This window comes from Octopus bimaculoides, chromosome 18 (genome assembly GCF_046866305.1).
Source record: "Octopus bimaculoides isolate indiv1 chromosome 18, ASM4686630v1, whole genome shotgun sequence".
Taxonomy (NCBI): Eukaryota; Metazoa; Mollusca; class Cephalopoda; order Octopoda; family Octopodidae; genus Octopus; species Octopus bimaculoides.
In genome coordinates, this window is record NC_142945.1 from 50,836,262 (window position 1) to 50,862,380 (window position 26,119).

The 26,119-nt window shown below is 34.2% G+C and overlaps 1 protein-coding gene and 3 long non-coding RNA genes across 4 annotated transcripts in view; 1 reads left to right on the forward strand and 3 right to left on the reverse strand.

Moving 5' to 3' along the window:
- Nucleotides 1–1,126: 1,126 nt before the first annotated feature.
- LOC128249847 (uncharacterized) lies at nt 1,127–6,056 on the reverse strand. Its single transcript, XR_008265968.2, has 4 exons — nt 5,925–6,056; nt 4,086–4,185; nt 3,155–3,243; nt 1,127–1,261 (listed from the first exon to the last, which is right to left on the reverse strand). It is a non-coding gene; the product is annotated as an uncharacterized LOC128249847 (long non-coding RNA).
- A 1,909-nt stretch (nt 6,057–7,965) lies between these two features.
- Nucleotides 7,966–12,542, reverse strand: LOC128249859 (uncharacterized). Its single transcript, XM_052974402.1, has 5 exons — nt 12,427–12,542; nt 10,667–10,766; nt 9,998–10,086; nt 8,880–8,943; nt 7,966–8,105 (listed from the first exon to the last, which is right to left on the reverse strand). The coding sequence occupies exons 1-5, from the start codon at nt 12,470–12,472 to the stop codon at nt 8,057–8,059; spliced, it is 348 nt and encodes a 115-aa protein (XP_052830362.1). The 5' UTR covers nt 12,473–12,542; the 3' UTR covers nt 7,966–8,056.
- Nucleotides 12,543–12,661: 119 nt separating this feature from the next.
- LOC128249861 (uncharacterized) overlaps nt 12,662–26,119 on the forward strand; it is a 23,528-nt gene continuing 10,070 nt past the window's right edge. Inside the window, exons 1-2 of the long non-coding RNA XR_008265980.2 lie at nt 12,662–13,308; nt 22,074–22,163. This is a non-coding gene — a long non-coding RNA (uncharacterized LOC128249861). The remainder of the gene's footprint in view (nt 13,309–22,073; nt 22,164–26,119) is intronic.
- LOC149132103 (uncharacterized) overlaps nt 24,450–26,119 on the reverse strand; it is a 4,977-nt gene continuing 3,307 nt past the window's right edge. Inside the window, exons 3-5 of the long non-coding RNA XR_016244885.1 lie at nt 25,983–26,071; nt 24,772–24,812; nt 24,450–24,529 (exon numbers count right to left, since the gene is read on the reverse strand). This is a non-coding gene — a long non-coding RNA (uncharacterized LOC149132103). The remainder of the gene's footprint in view (nt 24,530–24,771; nt 24,813–25,982; nt 26,072–26,119) is intronic.

The window sequence follows — 26,119 nt, forward strand, 5'->3', positions numbered from 1 at the left end:
GGAACCTTATTCACCAAGTTTCAACTAATTGAGAGGGGTTGAGGTTAGCACCTTTCTCTCAAACCAAACTACCATTTCCTGTAGATCTTAGAAAGACGATGGCAGCTTGGTCGAAAAGGAGAGTGTCTTTCTTCAGTACTTCTTCAGCTGGTTGTATATATTTGATCATTTTTCACTCGTGTGTTCATTGCTGATTCGATTATAAGTTGTGGATGTTTTTTTAAACGGGGGCCACATTTTTCATTAACGAAACACTTTGAAACTTGGAACACTGGTAGAATGTGTCATATAAAACATCTTTTTCTCTTAGTCTTCTTTAAAAAAAAAGAAATCCATAAGTTATTCCATGTTAAAGTTGTCGTATTTCTGTAATTTCAACCAATCACTAACGTCCATTCAGCCGATATACATTAAGTGCCGACTACATAAACAAACGATTCTGAAACAATTAACCCTAACCCTAACCCCAACCCTAGGGTTAGGGTTAGGGTTAGGGTTAGGGTTAAAGCAAATTTAAAATGAAAAAAGCAAATAAAACGAAGGTATGGAGATTAAATACGCTTTACATCGCTTTATCAGCCAAAGGAGTAAATGTAAACAACTGAATACGTGTCAGTGATTGGTTGAAATTATCGAAATAAGACAATTTTTTACATGAAATAAATTCGAATACACAAATATTTTTATGTTCTATAACACAAAATAGATAAGTACACGAAGTTTGAAAGTCTTTCTGTACCAACAACACTACGTAAAACATTAAGGAAAAATGTGGCCCCCGTTTTAAAATAGATCCTAAGTTGTCTTTTTTAGCTGTTACCAGAATTGATGGTACTGATGGTGTACATTTGTTTTCAGTACATGCAGCTTGGTTCTCATACTTAAAGGGTCATCATCCTATTTGTATAGTTAACTATTGCCATTCATCTCCCACCATACAAGTGATTACAAAAACAAGAACGTGGCGAGTGGCATGTGTTATTCTGGCTGTATGCCTATCTTTCTGCATGTAGGAAGGGCAGAAATAAAAGCACATTGTATAATGTAGTGCAGCTTCTTTATCATCTGATTTTGAATATAGGCCCTTCATTAAATAATCTAAAAAATAAGAAAAACAACCATACGATACGATGCGCATAAATACATTTATTTACATCAACATTCTTTCTCCTTTTCAAATAACTTCTGGCGTCACATTTATATTCCTATTCGTTGATTGGTACACGACCTTCGCGGTGGGGGCAGAATGGATGATTTCACTCTGTAATGAAAGAAGTGTGATCGACATTGTACAACGTATTTTAATTAATGTTATTCTAAAACTGTTTGGGATTGACAATAATACATCACTAACACAAGAAAAGCATAGAATGCATAGCAGTGACAAAGTGTATTATTAGGAAGTTAAGGAATTCGTTACTACAATGAATGACAAATATACGAAATAATAGTATTGAAGTAATACAATAATGGTCATTATGTATGTATGTATGTATGTATGTATATGTGTATCTATGCATATGATGGCCGTCCACTCGTAACAAAGGAAATCCATTGCTGACCTCCAGGAACATTGTTCACTGTAGTTCTAAATTATATTTTGCATTTGCCGCTCACGTTGGTGGCTAAAGAGCCATAATCTTGAAAATCGTACGCGACTGCAAACATTGCAAACCAACATTTCTTCATTCACTACAACATCAGTGCGCTTTCGAGTAGTACGCTTAAATGCTTCATGCAGAACACGTGCTCACACAAAGGTGTCGACCCTCCCCCCTTAACCTGTGTTGATGACTGGCATTACTCTGCCAGTCAGTCCCATGCATATCACAGGCCTGTAATGAGAACTTGAAACAGCCCTTAAATCGCAGCCTTGATTTCTGCTGGATTCTCTTCCCATTAGCAGTTTCCCCATATAGCATCTGTTTAAAGATCCTGCTATCCTTCATTCCTAGTGGAGGCTGGAACATTACAACAGCTTTGTACAGGCTAATACTGAGTCCAAATGCTTGCAAGAAGCACAAATATGATTGAAATGTATTTGCATGGCATCCACTGTATGAGTAACTAAGTCACAGTCATCTGCATAAAGGGTGTCACGAATGAGAGACTGGAAAACTTTTGAATCAGCAACAAGACGACGCAGATTAAGGAAGTGGCCAGAAGATCGATACCTGACATATATTCCCAGAGAACTAATGTTAGCGAAGCATCAGTAAAAGCAGAAACAAAGTACAAAGAAAACTGAGTTGGAGCAAGGAGAGGCACAGAGACAGACAAATCACATATTATTGAAACATTTAAGTAAACATGGTTTCAGTGATAACATTTTAGAGCAAATTTGAACCCTCAGTTATTTGATACAGAAGAAAACTTATATTTTAATATGCAAAATCATATTGTGTAATATTTCATCTGGATCGTTATGTTCTGATTTCAAATTCATCATTGTTCAAAACTACACAGCAACATTTTAATTTGGGTGTCCGTGTTCTTATGAAATGACTTAACCCACCCTTAAAATTTCTGGGTCTGTGCAATTTGTAGGAAAGCATTATACAGCGAATAAAACCACTTCTTTAAAAGTAAACAATTATCCATTTCTTAATATTCCTGATGTATAAGTTTTGATTACGTTCTGGAAACTTTTGAATTAGCAACAAGTCGGCGCAGATTAAAGAAGCAGCCAGAAGGTCGATACCTGACATAACTTCGTTTGATAGTAATATCATTGCTTTGATTGATCATATGATGTGTTACGTATCTAACATTTAGAAAACATTGGCGGGAAGCTAAGAAGTACAAAGATGTCCATAAATATATACTGCAAGGAAGATATTCTCTATACACACCAAGATGTTATTATTCCATCATGCAAAAATAATCATAATTAATTACGGTAACAAAATTTGTGGTATTATTTGAAATGGTAGTTTTAGCGAGAAAGTACGAAAAATATCGACAATAATTCACCATAATAATCGCTTCAAATCCTTGTTTACGGTGAATGCGTAACCAGTTTTGTCTCTGAACGTAAACTGGAAATATTTATAAACTTAACAAATTTAATTTCCTTAGTTGATAAATATGTAGAATACGAAATGGCATAAAACTTTTGGAAAATATGTAGAATACGAAATGGCATAAAACTTACAGGTGCACATCAGTCTAACCACTGTTTCGAATATCAGAACACAATAAGCGGATACACCTTCGAAACACTTGACCCACATATCCACACGACTGCAAGACAAAAAAAAAACATCGGAATAGTTTTGTTACAAAACAAAGGGTTACTTTTTGACCGTACGTATATATGTATCTGTGTGTATATATGTGTTTGTGTATGTGTGTATGTGCGTATGCGTGTGAGAGTGTTTGTGTATGTGGATGCGCGTGCACGCACGCTCGCGTGTGTATGCATGTCAGGAGGAGAGATGCATGTGAATTTGTGAAATTCATTAGCTCAGAGCCGTTACTACTATGTGAGGAAGTGGAATCATTTATGCATCTATCTATCTATCTATCTATCTATCTATCTATCTATCTATCTATCTATCTATCTATATATATATATATATATATATATATATATATATATATATATATATATATATATATATATATATATGAAGGAAGGTGTGAAAATGCAATTTTAAAGATGTTTATTCAACTCTTGATCAAAAACACTAATTCAGATTTCATTTAAATAAGCAACAATATCAAGAACATCTATTGATTGATTTTACTGAGTGCATCACAAAAATATTAGCAACAATTTAATTAATAATGATCAACTATATATCAACAAGTAACTTCTTAAATTAGATAGGGGTCGATATCGAATATCGGTGTGAAATTCAATAAATCTATTTGTAGTAGTAGTAGTAGTAGTAGTAGTAGTAGTAGTAGTAGTAGCAGCAACAGCAGTTTCAGTAGTAGTAGTAGTAGTAGTAGTAGTAGTAGTAGTAGTAGTAGTAGTAGTAGTAGTAGAACGAGCAGGAGGAAAAGGAGCAAAAAGAAAAAGAGGTGGAAGTGTAAGAGGTGGAAGAGGAGTCCCCAAAAGACTTTATAATGTTCCTTACTTGCAGTATTCCAGATCAGTTCGGGCATAGGGAAACATGTTATTCGCCTTTCTGCAATATGTCTTAGCCCTATCACTGCAAAATTCTGTCAATGCAATACCTACATATTCAGCAAAAGAGAAGAATTCTATTGAACGTTTCCGTCTTAAAAATCGAAACAATTTATTTCCCTTCTAATTAAACAAAGCGAAAGAACACAAGAACGAGAAATTAGAAAGATAAACATTCGTACGCAAGGTGAACGCTGCACATCAGTCACTTTAAGGGATACGGTTGATGGGAAATGAGAGAGGTTCTAAGAGTTCTCTGCAGGTCACGATAATAAATATCCATTTTTTTACCACGAAAATATTGACTATATGATGCAAAAATCGAAAGCGAACGTCTTCGTAGGTTTTTTTTTTTTTTTCTGAGAGAAATGCAGAAAATAGCTTCATTCAGTTGAACTTTGAAACACAATGGATGGTACGCAGTCTGCCTTCCTGTAGAGTTGTTCCTTATTTATATCTTTTCTCGTTTTTGGTAAGTTATATTATGCTTTTATGGACTTGCCTTTTCTAAGACACCCGTGTTTCAAGGAGAAATATCCATTTTTTACCACCAAAACATTGGCTATATGATGCAATAAACGAAGTACGTAACGATGTTGGTTCTGAGGGTTGCCTGGAAAGCAAACCTCTTCGTAGGTTTTTTTTCCCCTGAGATAAATGCAGAAAATAGCTTCATTCAGTTGAACTTTGAAACACAATGGATGGGACGCAGTCTGCATTCCTGTAGAGATAAATGATCTAGGGGATAAGTGATAAGCAAAATTGAGCATTGTGGAAGCTAGAAGCATTTAGTACGTGGTTGCAAAATCTGACGTAATTTGCAGGTGACTTGTCGCCTGTAGTGGTGACTGGTCGCGGAGGTAGAAAGACCAAAACAAAGAAGTGATAAATATGATTTTAAAAAAATAATACACCCAACGAAGTGCAGTCAGGTATGTTCGTAATCTATTAAAATGTATGTTGAATTTCTATAGTACCTATCACATCCAACATAATATTCATTACTAAAAATAGAGAAACGGATAGACACAGATAAATAGATAGATAGATAGATAGATAGATAGACATGTAATTGTTCGGAGCCCAAAGCTATAATAGTAACACATCTAGAGTTCGCATCCGTGAGAATTTTGGTGTATTAAGTATGGAATTACCTAAAATGTTAGCACTACAATCATCTCACCGTTATCAAACTCTCTCGTAGTCGACGATAGTGACGGACTGGAGCAGCTAGTACTCTTTAGCGTGTGAAAGTGAATAAATGAATGTATATATATTCACATGCGTTCATATATGTGCATAAAGAGAGAAGCGGATATAGATGTACTGAGCGGTAGGTACAAGAGAAAAGACGTAGACTAATAGATAAATACATAGACAGGCAGATACATCGATAGATACATGGATAGATAGATAGATAGATAGATAGATAGATAGATAGATAGATAGATAGATAGATAGATAGATAGATAGATAGATAGATAGATAGATAAATAGATAGATAGATATACAGATAGATAGATAGAGATATGGATGGATAGCTAAACATATATATAGATAGATAGATAGATACATACATACATACATACATACATGCATGCATGCATGCATGCGTAATAGGTGGTTTGGTAGAGAAACAGAGAGATTGGTGGCTAGACAGGCAGGCACACATACACCCAGGCATTCAGACAGACGAAGAGATAGATAGAAAGATAGAGTAGAACATATTTCTCCTTGAAACACGGGTGTCTTAGAAAAGGCAAGTCCATAAAAGCATAATATAACTTACCAAAAACTAGAAAAGATATAAATAAGGAACAACTCGTCCTGGGCATTTTTCTTGAACTAAATCTTTAGTGTTGTAGTAACCAATTAAATTCTTATTTGAAATCGTATAATCTGGTGTAACAGATGTTCTTGAAGAACAAAGATGAATTACATTTGTAGTGTGTGACGTTGTATATTATAATCTGATGTCATATATAATGATTTAGATGGCATGCATAATTAATTTGATATGGAACATTTGACAAATGGTTTCGTTTTAGAATTTGTAAAGTCTGTCTGTATGGAAACTAATTCAAATACAGAACTCATAGTTAAATAAATAACTGTCACTATTTCTAAAAGGGCCAAAGCGCGAGCATGTAGAATAGTTAGCACGCCGGACAAAATGCTTGGCGATATTTCGTTCGTCTTCTCGATCCAATTTCAAATTCAGGCCACGTGACTTACCCTTTCATCCTTTTAGGGGTCAATAAAATAAATAGCAGTTTTTCCCTTGGACTCGTGTCATCGACTTCACTCTCCTCTGAAAAGATTGTTAACTCAGTTTCAAAATTTTGAAACTGTTATTAATATATGTGTTAATGTTGCAGATTGGCAGAATCGTTAGCGCGTAGAATTACACAATTAGCATCATTTCCTCCAGGCCTATACGTTATGAGGTCAAATGACACCGAGTTGAACATTCATGATTCCAAAATCAATAAAACATTATCTCAATCAAGGAGTGGAATTGAAGGTAATTGATACTTCGATACATTCAAAATTTAAAACCTTGTGCCAAACCTAGAATGGCTTGGAAATATGTATGTATAACGGCGGAGAGATGGTACAGCATTACCATACTGGAGATAATGCTTAACTGTACATCATCCGGCTCTTTACTTCGTAAGTGAAAATGTCACTGAGTTAATATTGCCCTTCATTATTTCTCTACACGGTATAACTGACCACACTTGTACCATGTGATTAACATGGTCAGCTACATCTTCCCACTCAATTTCTGGACAATTTGATTATAACAGCGCGCTTCACTCTGTGTACGCCTCTGTGTGTGTGTGTGTGTGTGTGTGTGTGTGTGTGTGTGTGTGTGTGTGTGTGATTTATATGTATATTGATCATAATGAATGATCAACGCCGCAGGCGTACTGGCTTTAACATATTTAACATCAAAATGTGCTTAAACTTGTACGATGTTCACAGTCATATAAATATACATACGTACTTATTTACATAAACACACACAGACACACATAGACACACACACACACATACATACACACACACGCGCTCACACACACACACACACACACACACACACACACACACACACACACATATATATATATATATATATATATATATATATATATATATATATATATATATGTGTAACAAAACAACTCAACAGATCCTGGGTTTCTCTGACCGTCAAGCGTACAAAATAAAGACGCCCATCTTTCAACCGATCACTGCGTCATCTAGGAGCCTTGCTCCTTCTCTCTTTACTCACCAAGCTTCAACTAATTCAGAAAGCTTGAAATCAGCCCCTTTGTCCTAAACCAAATATATATATATTTTTTTACTGTAGATCTTAGAAAGACGATGACAGCTTGGTCGAAGAGAAGAGTGTCTTTCTACAGTACTTCGTCAGCTGGGTGTATATATTTGCTCTTTTTTCACTTATGAGTGTATTGCTGTTTCGATTTTGAGTGACTTTGTTGCTGTTACCAGAATTGGTGGCAGAAATAGTGTACTTATTTTCAGTCGATATGGATGTCAATCAGCTTGGTTCTTATACTTAAAGGGTCATTCTCTTATTTGTATATTTATCTATTGCCATTCCTCTCCCCAACATACAACTGATTAGAGAAACAAGAACGGGGTGAGTGGCACGTGTTCTTCTGGCTGTATGCTTATCTTTCTGCATGTAGGATGGGCAGAAATAAAGGCACATTGTATTATGTAGTGCAGCTTGTTTATCATCTGATTTTGGATATAGGTCCTTCGTTCAATGATCTACAAATAATAAAAACAACCATACGTTACGATGTGCATAAATACATTTATTTACATCAACATTCCTTCTCCTTTTCAGATAATTTCTGGTGTCACATCTATATTCCTATTCATTGATTAATTGGTCCACGGCATTCGCAATGGGTACCGAATGGATGATTTCAATCTGTAATGAAAGAAGAGTGATCGAAATTGTACATCGTATATTAATTGGTTTTATTCAAAAACTATTGCATTGACAATATTAAATCACTATCACAAGAAAAGCATAGAATGCATAGCAGTGACAAAGTGTATTATTAATAAGTTAAGAAATGCGTTACTACAATAAATGATAAATATACGGAAATAATTTTATTGAAGTATTACAATAATGGTCGCTCTTTAACAGATGACAATCGTGTCAACACAGATATAATTCAAAACATTTACCATATATCTTTTATTTGTTTCAGGTGGTGAGTTGTAGCGAGTAATTTCGGCGGGCGGAGAGTTATGAAAGACGGTAAAACCCTCCATTTAACAATCTCACATTTTCTTGCATGTAATGGGATTGGAACGTAAAGAACCAGTCCAAATGCCACAATGAATTTTGCTCCAGTTAGGTAATCTCCATAGGGTAAACTTCACAGTGTATAAATTTTTGTGGTGAAATACGCCCACCAGAATGTACAAGTTAGTTGGCGAAAAAACGCCAGACAGAATTTTACTACAAAAAATGTTAAAAAAAAATATTCTCAGTCCGTTGTTGTGGCGACTGGAACACTCCCACCAATAACGACGAAGGAGAAACACAATATCGTTGCTCGCTAAGGCAAGCAACAATTACAAGTCACTAAAAGCAGACGAAATTGCCCCAAAGCTAGGCAGAATTTTACTGAACAAAAGAAAATACACAATAAATTCCCACCCAGCTCGAAGGGCATAAAAAACGACTTACACAGACGTCTTTCTTTTTATTCTTTTGCTCCTATCCAAGGGGCCAAAGTTTAGCTCGTCATTCTCTGGAAGCAAAAGACCAAGAAACGACGCATGAGACAAAGTGAGCAAGCTACTTACCACACAGCCACTCCTATGCCTGGAGAAAGCTTTGTTACACCTGGTCAAATAGTTACATATCGGCTGTGCATATCTTTTTGAAAGTATTCCTTGACTAACAAAACCATAAATTAAAAGCAATAATCACAATTGCAACAATCAAAGATATCTGGATGGCAAATACTTATCCTTCCCACACCACGCACACCACCAGAAATAAGGCTTTGAAGATATCCACAGGAAAAAAAATTATTTAAAATTTGAACCAGAAATGAATATATTTGTAATCTTGTAGACATATTTTTACGGCTAAAACAATGCTTTATATCACCAACTCGAGCTTCCCAACAGTCCAAAGCTCTTTGCTTTGCTCGGATTTGGATGCTCCAAACTTCTTGAATGGTACAATGCTAATAGTCATAATAAGTGTACCAATACAGGAACCTTTGAACAAGATCTAGGTTACTATTTTTTAATTCAGAATTCTGAAGTTAGGCAAAAAGTTTATATCTTCAAAGACAAGAATTTACATAATATAAATTATCTGTACTCCATTCTATAAACGAGTGCGGAACTGGTCGCTACTGGAAGTCATCTATGCATGTGTGTGTGTGTGTGTGTGTGTGTGTGTGTGTGTGTGTGTGTGTATGGGTGTGTCTGTGTCTGTGTATTGTCAGGATGTATTCGATCTCCACATCAATTTCAAATTAATCACACCCACCTATATCCACAGAAGTATTACTGACTGTAGTCCTTGGACAAGCGATTTATCTTTAAGTTATCCGAACATAACAAAAATTTCTGGTATTATTTGAAATGGTAGTTTCAGCGTGAAAGTATGAAAAATATCGGCTATAATTCACTACAATAATCGCTTCAAATCCTTGTTTATCGTAAATGCATAACCAGTTTTAGCTCTTAATGTAAACTGGAAATATTTATAATCTTACCAAATTTAATTTGTTTAGTTGACATTCGCTTTCGGAAAATATGTGAAATACAAAATGGCATAAAACTTACTCTCACACATCAGTTTCATCACAGTTTCGAATAACAGAATACAATAATCGGATACGCCTTTGAAACACTTGATCCACATTCTCACACGACTGCAAGACAAAATAAAAGAGCATTGGAATAGTTTGCTTGCAAAACAAAGGGTTACTTTTTACCGTACTTATATGAGTATATGTGTGTATGTATGTGTTTGTGTCTGTGTGTATGTTCGTTTACGTTGGGTTTCCATGTCTGCCTCCACTTTTATTGTTTTCTATTTAACTTTCACCCTCCATCGACCTTAGTACGCGACTGGTACTTAATTTAACGCGCGCACACACATAGTTACAACGGTCTGGGATCAAATGATGCCAGTGTCAGTTATGTGTGTTATGCAGGCGGCGATGTAGCAGAATCGTTAGAACGCTGGCCGAAACGCTTAGCAATATTTCATCTGCCACTACGTTCTGAGGTTAAATTCCGCTGAGGTCCACTTTCACTTTCGTCCTTTAAACAATTTCAGGAATGGTGACTGTAGTAGTAGTAGTAGTAGTAGTAGTAGTAGTAGTAGTAGTAGTAGTAGTAGTAGTAGTAGTAGTAGTACGAGCAGGAGGAACAGGAGCAAGAAGAAAAAGAGTTGGAAGTGTAAGAGGTTGAAGAGGAGTCCCCAAAAAACTTTATAATGTTCCTTACTTGCAGTATTCCTCATCATTTCGGGCATAGGGAAACATTTTGTTCGTCCATCTGCAATATTTACTAGCCCTATCAGTACAAAACTCTGTCAATGCAATACCTGAATATTCAATAAAAAGAAGAATTATATTGAACTTTTCCGTCTTAAAAATCGAAACAATTTATTTTCCTCGTAATTAAACAAAGCGAAAGAATACAAGAACGAGAAATTAGAAAGATAAACATTCGTACGCAAAGTGAACGCTGCACATCAGTCGCTTTAAGAGATACGATTGATGGGAAATGAGAGAGGTTCTAAGAGTTCCCTGAAGGCCACCATGACAAATATCCATTTTTTACCACCAAAACATTGGCTATATGATGCAATAAACGAAGTACGTAACGATGTTGGTTCTGAGGGTTGCCTGGAAAGCGAACCACTTCGTAGGTTTTTTTTTTTTTTCCCCTGAGATAAATGCAGAAAATAGCTTCATTCAGTTGAACTTTGAAACACAATGGATGGGACGCAGTCTGCATTCCTGTAGAGATAAATGATCTAGGGGATAAGTGATAAGCAAAATTGAGCATTGTGGAAGCTAGAAGCATTTAGTACGTGGTTGCAAAATCTGACGTAATTTGCAGATGACTTGTCGCCTGTAGTGGTGACTGATCGAGGAGATGGAAGAACCAAAACAAAGAAGTGATAAATAGACTTTTTTTTTAACTAATACGCCCAACGAAGTGCAATCAAGCGTGTTCGAAATCTATTAAAATGAATGTTGAATTTCTATAGTATCTATAAGTAATGGTCTTACAAAGAGTAAATATTGTGATCAAATTGCTCGACTAGAGGTGGTGCTGCAGCTTGGCCACAGTCAAATGACTGTAACAAATAGAAGAATCTACATCATATATCAACGCTCCAATCAGACAATCGGCTATTGTTATTGACCGTTCATCATTATGCACTTCTGTTTCATGATGTATCCGCCTTCTTTCCCACCTTGGGCCAAATCATGTGACTAAGTTGTTTTCTCATAATCGTGTATGATGCCGCATGGTCCTTTTTGTATTCCTTGTATAGCACTCGGCAATTGTAATTTTCCACTTGTCGTCTGTAAAATTTGCGACAAATCCAGTAGAGAACTTGTGCTTTCGCTATGTAATCTGCAATCACATCGTTCATCTCGCTCTATTCTCAAATTTCCGTATTTTGGGTAAATGGCTATGTAAAGATTAAGACGTGTAATATGAGTTTCAGAACATAACTGCCTTCTATGTGCATGCTACCTATCCTATCAATAATTCTGAATACACATTCTTGATATACAATGGAGAGCTTAGGGGAGACGATACGTAGTTGTTTGGAGCCCAATGCTTTAACAGTTACGCATCTAGAGTTAGCATTCGTGAGTAGAGGATATAGATTTACTGAGCGGCAGATACAGAGATACAAGAAAATAGGTGTAGATAGATAGATAGATAGATAGATATATAAATACATACATACATACATACGTACATACATACATGCATGCATGCATGCATGCATGCACACATACATACATACATACATACATACATACATACATACATACACACACATGCATACATAATAGGTGGTTTGGGAGAAAAACAGAGCTTGGTAGATAGACAGGCAGATATACACACAAACTACAGACAGACGAACAGATAGATGGAGAGATAGTGTAGAACATATTTCGTCTTCAAATACGGGTATCTTAGAACAGGCAGGGGCATAAAAGCATAATATACCTTACCAAAAAGGAGAAAAGATATAAATAAGGAACAACTCTTCCTGGGCATTTTTCTTGAACTAAATGTTTAGTGTTGTACTAACCAATTAAATTATTATCTGAGATCGTATAATCTGGTGTAACAGATGTTTTGGAACAATAAAGATGATTACATATGTAGTATGGGACGTTGTATATTATTATCTGAAGACATATTTAATCATTTAGATGGCATGCATAATTAATTTGATATGGAACGTTTGACAAATTTATTTGTTTTAGAATTTCTAATCTCACTTTGTATGGAAACTAATTCAAATACAGAACGCATAGTTAAATAAATAACTGTCACTATTTCTAAACGGGTGAAGACAGCGAGCTGGTAGAATAGTTCGCACGTCGGACGAAATGCTTAGCAACATTTCGTCCGTCTTCTCGATCCCATTTCAAATTCAGGCTACGTGATTTACACTTTCATCCTTTTAGGGGTCAACATACTAGATAGCAGTTTTTCCCTTGGACATGTGCCATCGACTTCACATCCCTTCAAAGAATTGTTAACACAGTTTCAAAAATTTGAAACCGTTATCAATATTAATGTTGCTGATTGGCAGAATCGTTAACGCGTAGAATTACACAATTAGTAGCTTTTCATCCAGGTCTATACGTTATGAGTTCACCTAACGTCGAGCTGAACTTTCATGATTCGGAAATCAATAAAATATTATCTCAATCAAATAGTGGAATTGAAAGTAATTGATACTTCCCTACATTCAAAATTTCAAACCTTGTGCCAAAGCTAGAATGTCTTAGAAATATGTATGTATAAAGGTGGAGAGATGTGCGTTGCTATTGTATTCAAGCTTATCTACAGATTCACACAAAGAAGCACAAAACAGGCCGTCCGTAAGTTTCTTCACAAAAGTCTTGTTTAACGTCCGAACTATATATATATTTTTTACTTTGATTAATGTGCAATTAGTTTCAACTAATTAATATTTGTCCAATGTGTTCTTTTACTTCAATTCGTTCAACACAAGCAACATGCAATGTTTGCATGGAAAAAAATAAAACGAGAATATTTAGAACACACATATGTAAATTTGTTGTCACTTTTATCCAATGCAATATTATGAAACCAGTTTCTTTTTCTCAATTTATACACATATACATACATACATATATATATATATATATATATATATATATATATATATATATATATATATATATATATATATATATATATACATACATACATATATATGTGTGGGGGGGGGGTCCATGTGTGTGTTTGTGTGTACTTCCTGGCCTTAAATAACCATCGTTAAGTGTCAATCTAAACAGTTTTATTTATACTAAAGAGAGGTTAATTTGCTTTATTTTTTCATTTATATTTCGTGTAGATTATATGTCATTCTTCTTTATGTTATTATGATTGAACTGATCTACTGAATACTAAAACCATGATATATGCCCATATGTGAGAAATAACGTTCAATAAATCAGTAGAAAACATGAAATCGCCTTCTTATAACGTCATTTGAATGGCTACTAAACGATAAGTTATGGACTGTGTAAGAGAAAAACAAAATATCATAAAATATAAAATAGTTTTCTTGTAACTACAATCTGTGTGTTTAAGCCTCATTAGAGGAAATGTGCCGTAGGTACTTCGGGAAAATATTCAGAATGGAAATATTCAGGATGGAAAATATTCAGGATGGAAATATTCTGAAGTCGTTTCAAACTTTATAACGTGAAAAATTAAATTGTTTGTTTTGGAACTAATCAAATATATCATACTCAAATATATATAGGCGCAGGCGTGGCTTTGTGGTAAGACGCTTGCTGTCCAACCTCATGGTTCTGCTTTCAGTACTCTTAACATGTTTTATATATATATATATATATATATATATATATATATATATATATATATATATGTGTGTGTGTGTGTGTGTGTGTGTGTAAATGGCGCCCATAGATATGGTTTCTTCACGACAACAATTCACGCTGCTCATTACCCACTCACCACAACCATAAATATGTTATCGCTTCCGCACCTGCCTAATTCGCCAGATTTAGCACCTACGTACTTCTTTCTCTGTCCCCAAGAGGAAAATTCAAACTGACTCGCAGGGGAAAACGACTTCCTGGCAAGATTCCAAATGTAGCGGGAAAATTTGGACCGGTGTATTGCTGAGCAAAATGACTATTTCGAAGAATATAATGTTAAAATTTAGGTTAATAGGTCACTTTGAATTAAAAGTAACTAGTCCGTGAACGTTTTGGTACTACCTCGTAAAAATTATTAAAAAAACAGACAATGGATTCTTTGAATAAATATCAGAAAATTTACAATACCTTATTATGCAATATGTCTACTATTATAATAAAGGCTGAAACTTTTTTAATATAGACAAATAAAGCATTCATAATATTATTAAGTCAATGCGGCAGCCAATAAAAATGATTTTGTCCTCTATGTGTTTATATGTTAGAACGGAAATGTCGATGTGGCAAAACGATCATGGTTAATGATGATATGAAACCATAAAAAAATCATCGAAGATCATTGATTTATACTTCAATATTAATGCTATAAAATATGTTCTAATATCAAGTATAATCTTGTTATATCGTAAAAGCCTACGACAGCAGTTTCTACTTTCATTGAATTAAAAACTGGATTTAACATGCATGCTACCTGGCTTGCAATAATTCCTCGATAACAACTATTTATCAGCGAGTTGTGAGTTTATAGAAAATATCCCACTGATTTGTAACTGAATTTGTTTCTTTCTTTCTCCTATAATCATATCTGGTCTCCTTGCGTCGATAGTACGTCCAGTTAATACGAGAAAATCCAATAAATCCAGTAATTATTATCTTGTTCCAGAGTCTTTCGTTCACCTTCATACTATTTTTCTTCTCTTATTTCGAAACCTCATTCTCGGCAAATATTTCAGTACACAGGTTTTGTAAGTCTTACCAGCGCTTCAAATGTTTTTACGATATCTTGCTACATTAGCTCAGAAATTGTTAACGTTTTCATTTCATTTCCTGTAGATACAACGTTTTCTGTCTGGATTTCGGCAGACTTAGCCATTACCATTTTCGTCAACTGATTACACAAACAAGAACGGGGCGAGTGGCACGTGTTCTTTCGGGTGTATGTCAATTTTTCTGCGTGTAGGAAGGGCAGAAATAAAGGTATATTGTATAATGTAGTGCAGCTTGTTTATCAGCTGATTTTGGATATAGGTCCTTCGTTCAATAATCTAAAAAATAAGAAAAACAACCATACGTCACGATGAGCATAAATGCATTTATTTACTTCAACATTCTTTCTCCTTTTCAAATAACTTCTGGCGTCACATCTATACTCCTATTCGTTGATTGGTACACGACGTTCGCAGTCGGTACAGAATGGAGGATTTCACTCTGTAATGAAAGAAGTGTGATCGAAATTATGCAACGTATTTTAATTAGTGTTATTCTAAAACTGCTTTCAATTGACAATAATAAATCTCTATTTACAAGAAAAGCATAGAATGCATAGCAGTGACAAAGTGTATTATTAGGTAGTTAAGAAATTCGTTACTACAATAAATAAATAAATATACGGAAATAATTTTATTGAAGTATTACAATAACGGTCGCCCTTTAACAGATGACAATCGTGTCAACACATATATATTTCTAAACATTTTACCTTATAACTTCTATTTCTTTCAGTTACTGATTATTGTAACCGAGTGCTCAAATAATTTCTTGCTCTTCACATAGATTGGGTGAAAAATAATGCCAATCTCACCGTAAATTTATTTGAAGAGATAAAGAAATTGAGCATGCACACACACACACACACACACACATATATATATATATATATATATATATATATATATATATATATATATATATATATATATATATATATATATATGTGTGTGTGTGTGTGTGTGTGTATGTATGTATGTGTGTATGTATGTATATGATGGCCGTCTACTCGTGACTGGGGAAATCCTTTGCTGTCCTCCAGGAATATTGTGCGCTGTAGTAATTAATTACTGTAACAAAATTTCTGGTGTTATTGAAATGGTAGTTTGAGCGAGGAAGTACGAAAGATATCGGCTATAATTCGTTATAACAATAGCTTCAAATCCTTGTTTACGATGAATGCATAAACAGTTTTTGCTCTTCAAGTAAACTGGAAATATTTTTATAATCATTCCAAATTTAATTTACTGAGTTCATATTCACTTTCCGCAAATATGTAGAATAAAATAGGCATAAAACTTACAGGTGCACATCAGTGCAAAGACTTGCTTTATTATAGTAGAACAATAGTTGGAAACGCCACTGAAACAATTGTCCCACAATACCAGACGTCTGCAAGACAAAAAAAAAACATCGGAATAGTTTTGTTGCAAAACAAAGGTTTATCATTTGATATTACTTTTGTGTGTATCTTTGTTGTGTGTGTCTGTGTTTGTTTCTGTGGGTATGCACCGGCAGCAACAGCAGCATTAGTAGTAGTAGCATCAGAAGCAGCAGCAGCAGCAGCCGAAGCAGCAGCAGAAGCAGAGGCAGCAGCAGCGGTACCAGTAATAGTAGTAATAGTAGTAATAGTAGTAGTAGTACGAGGAGGAGGAAGAGAAGGAAGAAGAAAAAGAGGTGGAAGTGTAAGAGGAGGAAGAGAAGTCCAAAAACAAATTTATTATTGTTTCTTACTTGCAGTATAGCGCGTCGGTTTTGGCGGTGGGATACAGTTTATTTGCCTTTCTGCAATATGTCATAGCTGTATCAAGGCAAAAGTTTGTTAATACAGTACCTGAATATTCAATAAAAGAGCAGAATTATATTGCACGTTTCCGTCTTAAACATCAAAACAATTTATTTTCCTCGGAATTAAACAAAGCGAAAGAAAACAAGAACGAGAAATTAGAACGATAAACATTCGTAGGTAAGATGAACGCTGCAAATCAGTCGCTTTAATGGATACGATTGATCCGAAATGAGAGAGGTTTTAATATATCTCTGCACGCTACGATGATAAATATTCATTTTTTAGCACCAAAATCTTGACCGTATGATGCAAAAAAAGAAAGCACTTAGCGATGTAAGCGCTGAGGGTTCACTGGAAATCGAAATTCTTAGGTTTTTTTTTTCCTCAGATAAATGTAGAACATTGCTTGCTTTAGTTGAACTTAACGTAATATGGATTTTCAGATAACATGTTGACTGTAGTGGTGACTGGATCCCGAGGAGATGGAAAAACAAAAAGCAAGGAAGTGACAAATATAAAATTTTAAAAAAAATACGCCCAACGACATGCAGTTGAGAATTTTAGTAATCCATTAAAATGAATGTTGCATTTCTATGGTACTTATCACCTCCAACATGATATTCCTGACTAAAAATAGAGAAACGGATTGGCATGGAAATGAGACAATATATGAAAATGCATTTAACAAACAATATGGAACAGGAACATATATACATACATATATATATATATATATATATCTATGTATATATAAATATATATATATATATATATATATATATATATATATATATATATATATATATATATATATATATATATATACATATACAGAGAGAGAGAGAGACAGAGAGACAGAGAGACAGAGAGAGACAGAGACAGACAGACAGACAGACAGAGAGAGATAGATGGATGGATTGATGGATAGATACATACATACATACATACATACATCATACATACATACATACATACATATATACATAGATACATACATACAAACATACATACATGCGTAATAGGTGGTATGGTAGAGAAACAGAGAGATTGGTAGCTTGACAGGCAGGCAGAGATACACACAGACATTCAGACAGACGAAGACATAGAAAGATGATAGTATAGAAAATATTTCTCATTCAAACACGGGTATCTTAGAACAGGCAAGTGCATAAAAGCATAATATAACTTACCAAAAACGAGAAAAGATATAAATAAGGAACAACTTTTCCTGTGCATTTTTCTTGAACTAAATGTTTAGTGTTGTAGTTATTAAATTATTATCTGAAATTGTATAATGGACTCTGGTGTAACAGATGTTCTTAAACAGCAAAGATGAATTACATTTGTAGTTTGTGACGTTGTATATTACAATCTGAAGACATATATAATAATTTACATGGCATGCATAATTAATTTGATATGGAACATTTGACAAATTGATTTGTTTTAGAATTTCTAATGTCTGTTTGTATGGGAACTAATTCAAATACCGAACACATAGTTAAATAAATAACTGTCAATATTTCTAAACGGGCGAAGACGGCGAGCTGGTTGAATACGACAAAGACTTGTAAATTTAAAGAACGCTTTATTTCTAACATATCTAGAGGACTAAATGGCTATAAGCTCATAGACGATGGAAAATATTTCAGTCTTATAAGTTGTTACGTTACAAGTAGTAAAAATATTTTAACCATGTTGTGTAAGAAGATTCCAAGCTCATGAGTGCCGTTCAAAGCACTTTGAACACCGTAAAGACCCTAAGATATGACATGGAGCAGTGACTACGTACCATGACAGGCTGATCAGTGCTGCTAGCAGAGAGGTAACAAGATTCAGCGCTTTGCCTTTTTTCCGGGAACAGGTCTTATAGGAGAATTTCTACGGCTTAACCAACCCGAATTTCTGGCCTCGTAATTCCATGATTACTTTGTAAAGGTTTCGGTTCCCTACACAAATCCTGGAACTCCATGTCCGAGCTGGTGGCCAAGAACAGGGAGATTCAGGAACGTATTCACCAGCTTGCAGCACCTTCTTAAGGCCGGCGAGCAAGAGAAAACAAGTATTTCCCAGATATAATCTGGATAATATCTCTTTTCTTTGTTCGTTTTTAAATATTCCTAACTTTAGTTGGGATATTGCGTTTCTCATTCCATTGCAAACTATGAAATTTAGCAAGAAAACACACACACATACATACACACACATATTGTCAGTGTATCATCGAAGAAGATGCACGCTGTAAAGTGTAAAGCAGTAATGTGTTTATGTGCAGTTAATTAAATATCCGATCATAGAACGACCAATTGCCTCGCATCCATGAAGCGTTTATCTTATATGGACGACTCGTCATATTCTAATAACGAAGGGCATAAACATCTTCAAATTATAGACATAGAAATCCGTTACAGTCAGTTATTAAACAGAGAATAAACCAAATATGAAACCTTACGTGAGGAGGAGTTATCTCCCTTAGACCAGTTCAGTTGACGGTTCACATTGGCTAAAACAGTGAACAAGGAAATCCGCATTGAGGTTGCTTCTAGCACGTAAGGACTATTTCAGATATAATCAATGAATGGGTAATCGCATACTTGAAGCAGGTAGCCTTGATATAGGGGCAGGGATTATAAATATCATGCCGGAAATTTAATAATACTGGTTCTGCGGGGTCTTTGATGATCCTTGATTGCTCAGCCATGTAAGGATTGCAGCGTCCAACCTCGTTGACATAGCATTCCGACCGCTTTATAATCTTTGAATTAATATCGTATAGGGTCACTTCATCTTTAAGGTGCTACATGTGGCTTGCCAGAGAAATAAGGAATCATCTTTCTGGAATCCTGAAAGATGGCCTGTGGTCGTACATATGCTACTTGCAGATGAGTTAAAGAGAATTCACAAGAACAGAATTCATGTGTTAGCAATAAAATATAGTAATAAGATGTTCAACATTCGATCTCGCTCATATAACACTTACCGTGTAAAAAATAATATTTGCTGATATTGATATACTACAGGTGTACGTGATCTTTGATATTTTTAAACTATTATTCGAAAATTCATTTTACTCCAATAAATTTTCGCGTTAATAGCTCTTAAAACTGTTTCAAATGCTATTGAATAAATGTGTATCTACAATTAAACATTTCAAATATGTTAATATAAGAATAATGTAATGGAAAGAGAAAGAGGCCTAAAATCGTGTGAGCATCTGACGAAATTCTTTCAAAACGATCTCAAGCTGCGTTTAGATTCATTAAAAAACTACTTTTAAATTTACCACTGACTTGCATAGTTGTCGAGCTGATTTTTGTTTTAATTTTTATTATGATAATGTCTATTCTGAATAATTTAAAGGCAATAATTAAAAGTGATGTATTTTTAAGTTCGGAAGGAATAATATACATGAACTTCCATATACTTAACTGTATTCGTAGGCAACATTATACGTTCACAAATATCACGGATAATTAAAACTCCATACTCACATAAAAATATTACCTGTCATTCAGTGGAAAAGATTGAATAACTGATGAATTATATTTGAATCCAATTCACTTATCTTTTATAAGGTAGTATTGCAATTAGCATTTATCATTTGTATTTTATTTCTTTTTGCCATTAGACTGCCGCCCAGGTACTTATTCTATCGGTTTGCTTGATCGAACCGCTAAAGTACAGGGACGAAAACACGTCAGCACCGGTCGTCTAGTTGTGGGAGTGGAGACATAATCATACGTGCACACATATAAATAAACAAATCATAATATCCATTTACTGCAGCATCATAGAACTTTAGCTGTTATTTCTAGCCTTGTAGGAGTTGTAACACCCTCTGTTATATTTAATGACAATTATAGTCCCCATCTTTGGTGATACGTTGCTAAATATGTTATACACATTAGCGATTCTCTAAATCATTCATAGATATCTATGGAGTAGACATATATATTGCTGCTGATATTGTCCGGAAACTGGCGAGGTGTGCTGACATAGCTGATGAAGATTCGGCTTTTAAGCTGAAACCGTCAACGGTACAGGGATATGAAGACTGTCACTTTCAACCGTTAACGGTCGCTGCTTATATGCAATAACTTGCGTTGACTGCAGCACGAGAGCACGTCAGCTCTTCCTTCTCGCACTGTACGTGTTTAACACCCTCTGCCATTTTTAATAGCAATTATAGTGTTCCATTTTGATGACACGTTGCTAAACAGATAGATAGATAGATAGATAGATAGATAGATAGATAGATAGATAGATAGATAGATAGATAGATAGATAGATAAAATCCACATAACGGGAAGAAGCCTAATGTTATTTAATAATATCTTATATAAGTTTCATACAACCAACGTACATAGACATAAACTTTTAACACAATATATATCAGCGTGGGAAAATTTATTGCAATTTATTTTTGAACAAATCACAAATCAAAAGAATATCAAAACATATTTTATTATGATATTTCGTTTAATTACTGTCTGAGTTGACAAAATAACTTTTATTTCTGTGATAAATGTAATAAGCGTTTTGGTTGCTACGTATATGGGCATTTAAAATGAATTTATTTTCATCAAATGTGATAGCGAAAATACAAACATGAAATGCCATTTTCCACATCCTGCTTCCCACTCCTACTCTCGTATTTAGTCTTTGTCAACAACTAATGAAAGCAGAATGATTTATTTGACTGATTTCTTTCCTAAAGTGTTGATTTTTAAGCATTGTTAAAATACTTGCTTCAACCTGACGAGTGTATGTCTATCAAATTGCTATACATGTGCCTAATATAGAATTGTTAACTTTTCCTTAACTGTAGGAACGTCTTGCAAAACAAATAATTTTTTTTTTTTTTTTTTTTTTTTAGAAAACTACGTGTAATTCACATGGGTTTCGTGGATTTTAATTCGAATTCCACAGAAACATAATCGGCGAAATCGTATTTGATACAGTACAGGTTTTATGCTATTTTTCACAATAATAATTACTATATTATATCAAATATATTAATTGAATATTATACCTCATGATATTGTATATCCCTCTTTACATTTAACTGTGTCATTTATTTATTGATTCTTTTTTACCTTTTTATCCTTCCTTTTGAGCATATTATCTAGGCGCTGTATGCGCATTTTAACAAGGTCATGTATTTGTGTGTGAGTGTGTCTGTGCTTGTATGTGTGTGTGAATTTGAAGTTATGTGTGTGTATGCTTATACAAATACACACACATTCACTGTCAGTAATATGGCCAAATTGAAACTAAACTTAACAAAGATTTCTGAGTTTTCTTCAGTATCTTAAGACCAGGAGATAGTTATATTCTGCTCATAGCATTTATAAACTTGTATTGTTTCATATGTTAGATGAGGTAATATCAATATATCATTACAATCGATGTTATACACGAAACCAAAAATACATCCCGAAACTTTTCCTTTGTCATACAAATAAGTCCATTTCTAATCATATTCCCATATGATTGTAACGATGTGATGGACTTCTATTTTGATGTGGCAGCGTGCTGTAGCACTAAACGTGGTGCTCTATTTATACCGATTGATTTCCAATAGTGATATATATATCACAATTTTTTTGCAATGTAAAGACTAAAACATACATCTACCCCTTTAGTAGTCATAGGTTCGTTTGTTCTTAATTGAACAATATTTCTATTCAATATAGGGCAATTTCACTCAGTACGAAAACACAAAATTCCAATGTTCAGTATGTTCTTCAAACATTTATATTTAGTGATATATATATATATATATATATATATATATATATATATGTATATATTGGCAAATTCCCAGGGCATAAACTATTAAGGAATTGTTACAGTTTTCAGTTTGAGAGCCGGGGTTACATTTCTATTTCAAAGATCGATAAAAGGATAAATTCTCTTTTTTAAAAATAATATTCATTGATGGTTCCATTACTATGAATTCCCTATCCATCGGGTCTTTGATCTGTTCGTTTGGAAGTGTGTATTTACAGTTGATCCTTTCGCCTTTCTCTCAGGCATTCATGGTGTGTATTATCCGTAATTATTTAATAATATTGACATAATTCCCAGTGCACGAATATTTCAATTACATTATATCTATGTATATATATTATCGCATGAATCAGAGCAACAGAACAACCAGGCAGTATATATAACTGATTATTTATGCTCTAACTTCAAATAACCTGAATTTAATTATATACTTTTTCATTTTATCTATTTACAGCGATTTATTGATTTGAAATTATGTGTTGCACTCACGATCGTGAGATCTTGGTTTCAATTCCTAGACCGTGTGATATATTATGTTCTTGAAGAAAACGCTTCATCTCACGTTTCTCTGTGTTCACTTCGACAACTGGCGTGTGGTGCACATCTTCAGACAACGTCGCTTTGATGGGGGAATGCGCTCCTTTATTTTGTCCAACCCCTGTATATTGGGGTGGGGTAATTTTGTAGCAATCTACATCTGTGTTTTCCGTAATTACTTATTATATACCTTCTCGTTCTACTCTATAACCGTTTTCCTCATTGCTCAATGAGCCACACAACGATGTGTCGGCATACAGTTACGTGAACTCATGTACTGATGCATTCACGTCTATGAATTTAACCAGACTTGGCAAGGACTGAACAGTTCGAAACGATAAAGACATTCATCTTATTATTAGTGATTTCAATGTGTGTACTTGTTGTAAGTACATTTTCAAATATATTTTCTTTCTTTTGTGCTTAAGGGCTAATATAGCTGGGTTACTTTCTTCTGCTACCAAAATGAGAGATTAGGATCCTTTTTTAGGCCAAAGATTTTGAGCGTCCCTCTTTCTAAGCCTTCATTACTGATTCGTATTCCTTTAGCTTTTGCCTTTACTATATTTTAGAAATCATTTTTTAACTATTATCTTTTGTTTGTTTCTATCTATCTAAATTGCTTTCTATGGTATGCTTTATTTTTAGAATATATTTGTTTCTTTCTAAGTAAATATTTTACTTTCTGTTTCCTCACAACGCAAATCAGTTTGTCTCTACCATGTGAAAAGCAATGCAGTTATTTGGCGCCTGGTTACCATCTCCTCTCTGTATATAAGCTTATATCAGCTTTGCTTTTATTCCCACAACTTCTTCCTGCTTGAAACTCTATAAGGTGCATTGCACGGTTGGTGTATTTAAATCAATTACCCGAATAAAAATACATCACCATCTTTACAGAAAATAAGAAAATAACACAGTGTAGGCAGTAACTCATTTTATTTGTTTATAAACTGTTAACATTTTCCAGTTTCCGAAATGTTGGACTAATTGAATCCAAATCTGTTAATAAAAGAATACAATATTTATTGAAGAAATATGCATAATTTATTTCCAATATTGTGAAACGAAAATATGTATTCAGTTATGAATAATTCAACTGTAATGAGAATTTTGTGGAATTATTACTTATAAACAATAGAACAATAAAGAAAAGTTGACCACAATAATTTACAATGTAACATTTCATATCTCTTGATTGTTATCAATGCTTGGAAAAGTATTAGTCCATTTCTAGTACTTACGTTTATCGACCAAATACATTAGGTTGCAGCGTAGGGTTCGACTGAAATGAGAAAAGAAACACATTGAAAAGTTGTGAGTTGAATTATACATAATAAGTTTTGTTTTAGATATCTAATGACAAATCTAAATTGTGGTACTAGAAATAATCTGTTCTACTATAGGCACAGGGCCCGAAACCTTTTTTTTAGGTGAAGGGGCAAGTCGATTAGTTTGACCCCAATACGCAACTAGTACTTAATTTATCGACCCGGAAATGATGAAAGCAATGTCGACCTCAGCGGAATTTCAAATCGGATAGTAAAGACAGACGAAATACCGCTAAGCATTTCGCCCGGCGTGCTAAAATTTCTGCCGGCTCCCCGCCATTCTCTACTAGAAATAATGCCTTAGTAATGATAATGAAAATGCTATCGTTTCGTGCCCGTTTCTTAAACAGCCTAAGAGATAAGGAATTACATACATTATTTACATTATTAACATTTGACGGATATTTTTTCTCTTCTTGTTTGTTGTTAACACAAAGTTTCGTCGGATATACCATCCTGATGATGGCTGGAGAGTATATCAGCCGAAACGTTGTGTTAAAAACAAACAAGATGAGGACGAATATCCGTCAAATGTAAATAATATAAAGTTATTATCGGTTCCCATTACTTCTTTTGCACGAGAAAATATAATTGAGTGACGATGCAAATGTCATTCATATATTTTTAATTTCCATAATACGCCAGGTGTATATTCTTCAGAATATTATCAATACACTGGTCCTACTATTGATTTGTTTTCATTGAGAATATAAATAAGAATTATTCAGTATGCATTAAATGGCATATAACTGGGTATCGTCAGATCGTAATTTTTAAAAACATTTTATATTCTGTATTTGCACATTCAAACTTCTCTCGGCAAAGTTTATGGTTGGTATAGATTTCGGTATATGAAAGGTAGAATATGGCATACAATAAGTGGCATCTTGTTAGAATATTTAGTGATATACTTGGAAAAATTCAGACAAGATCTGAGCAAAAGTCAATAAATTACCATCTAACATTCATGGAATTTGTACGGAAGCGGATACACGAAACCCAAGCAAGTTTGCTAATATTCAGAGAAGATTGAGTTTGGAAAGATATTTGTTCTTGTTTTTCGCTAATTCTTAACAATACTTAGCACAACTTAAGAATATCAATGATATGAAAAATATTCTCACCAGCGCAGAGGGTGTCAATCGCATAGTCAAAGTATTTATGGCACTCTTTGTCTTTCGGTTCCATACAGGAACGGAACATATGGAGACGCCTGGAATGAAAAAGTAAATAAATAAGCTGAGTATTTTACTTGACGAAA

Excerpts from the sequence above, each read along its gene's own strand:
- LOC128249859 (XM_052974402.1), bottom strand. The coding sequence starts at position 12,472 with ATGCCCAGGAAGAGTTGTTCCTTATTTATATCTTTTCTCCTTTTTG. Across the intron at positions 10,767-12,426 it reads TATATCTTTTCTCCTTTTTG|GTATTGCATTGACAGAGTTT; the intron begins GTAAGGTATATT and ends TTGAATATTCAG. Across the intron at positions 10,087-10,666 it reads AATGATGAGGAATACTGCAA|TCGTGTGAGAATGTGGATCA; the intron begins GTAAGGAACATT and ends TTTGTCTTGCAG.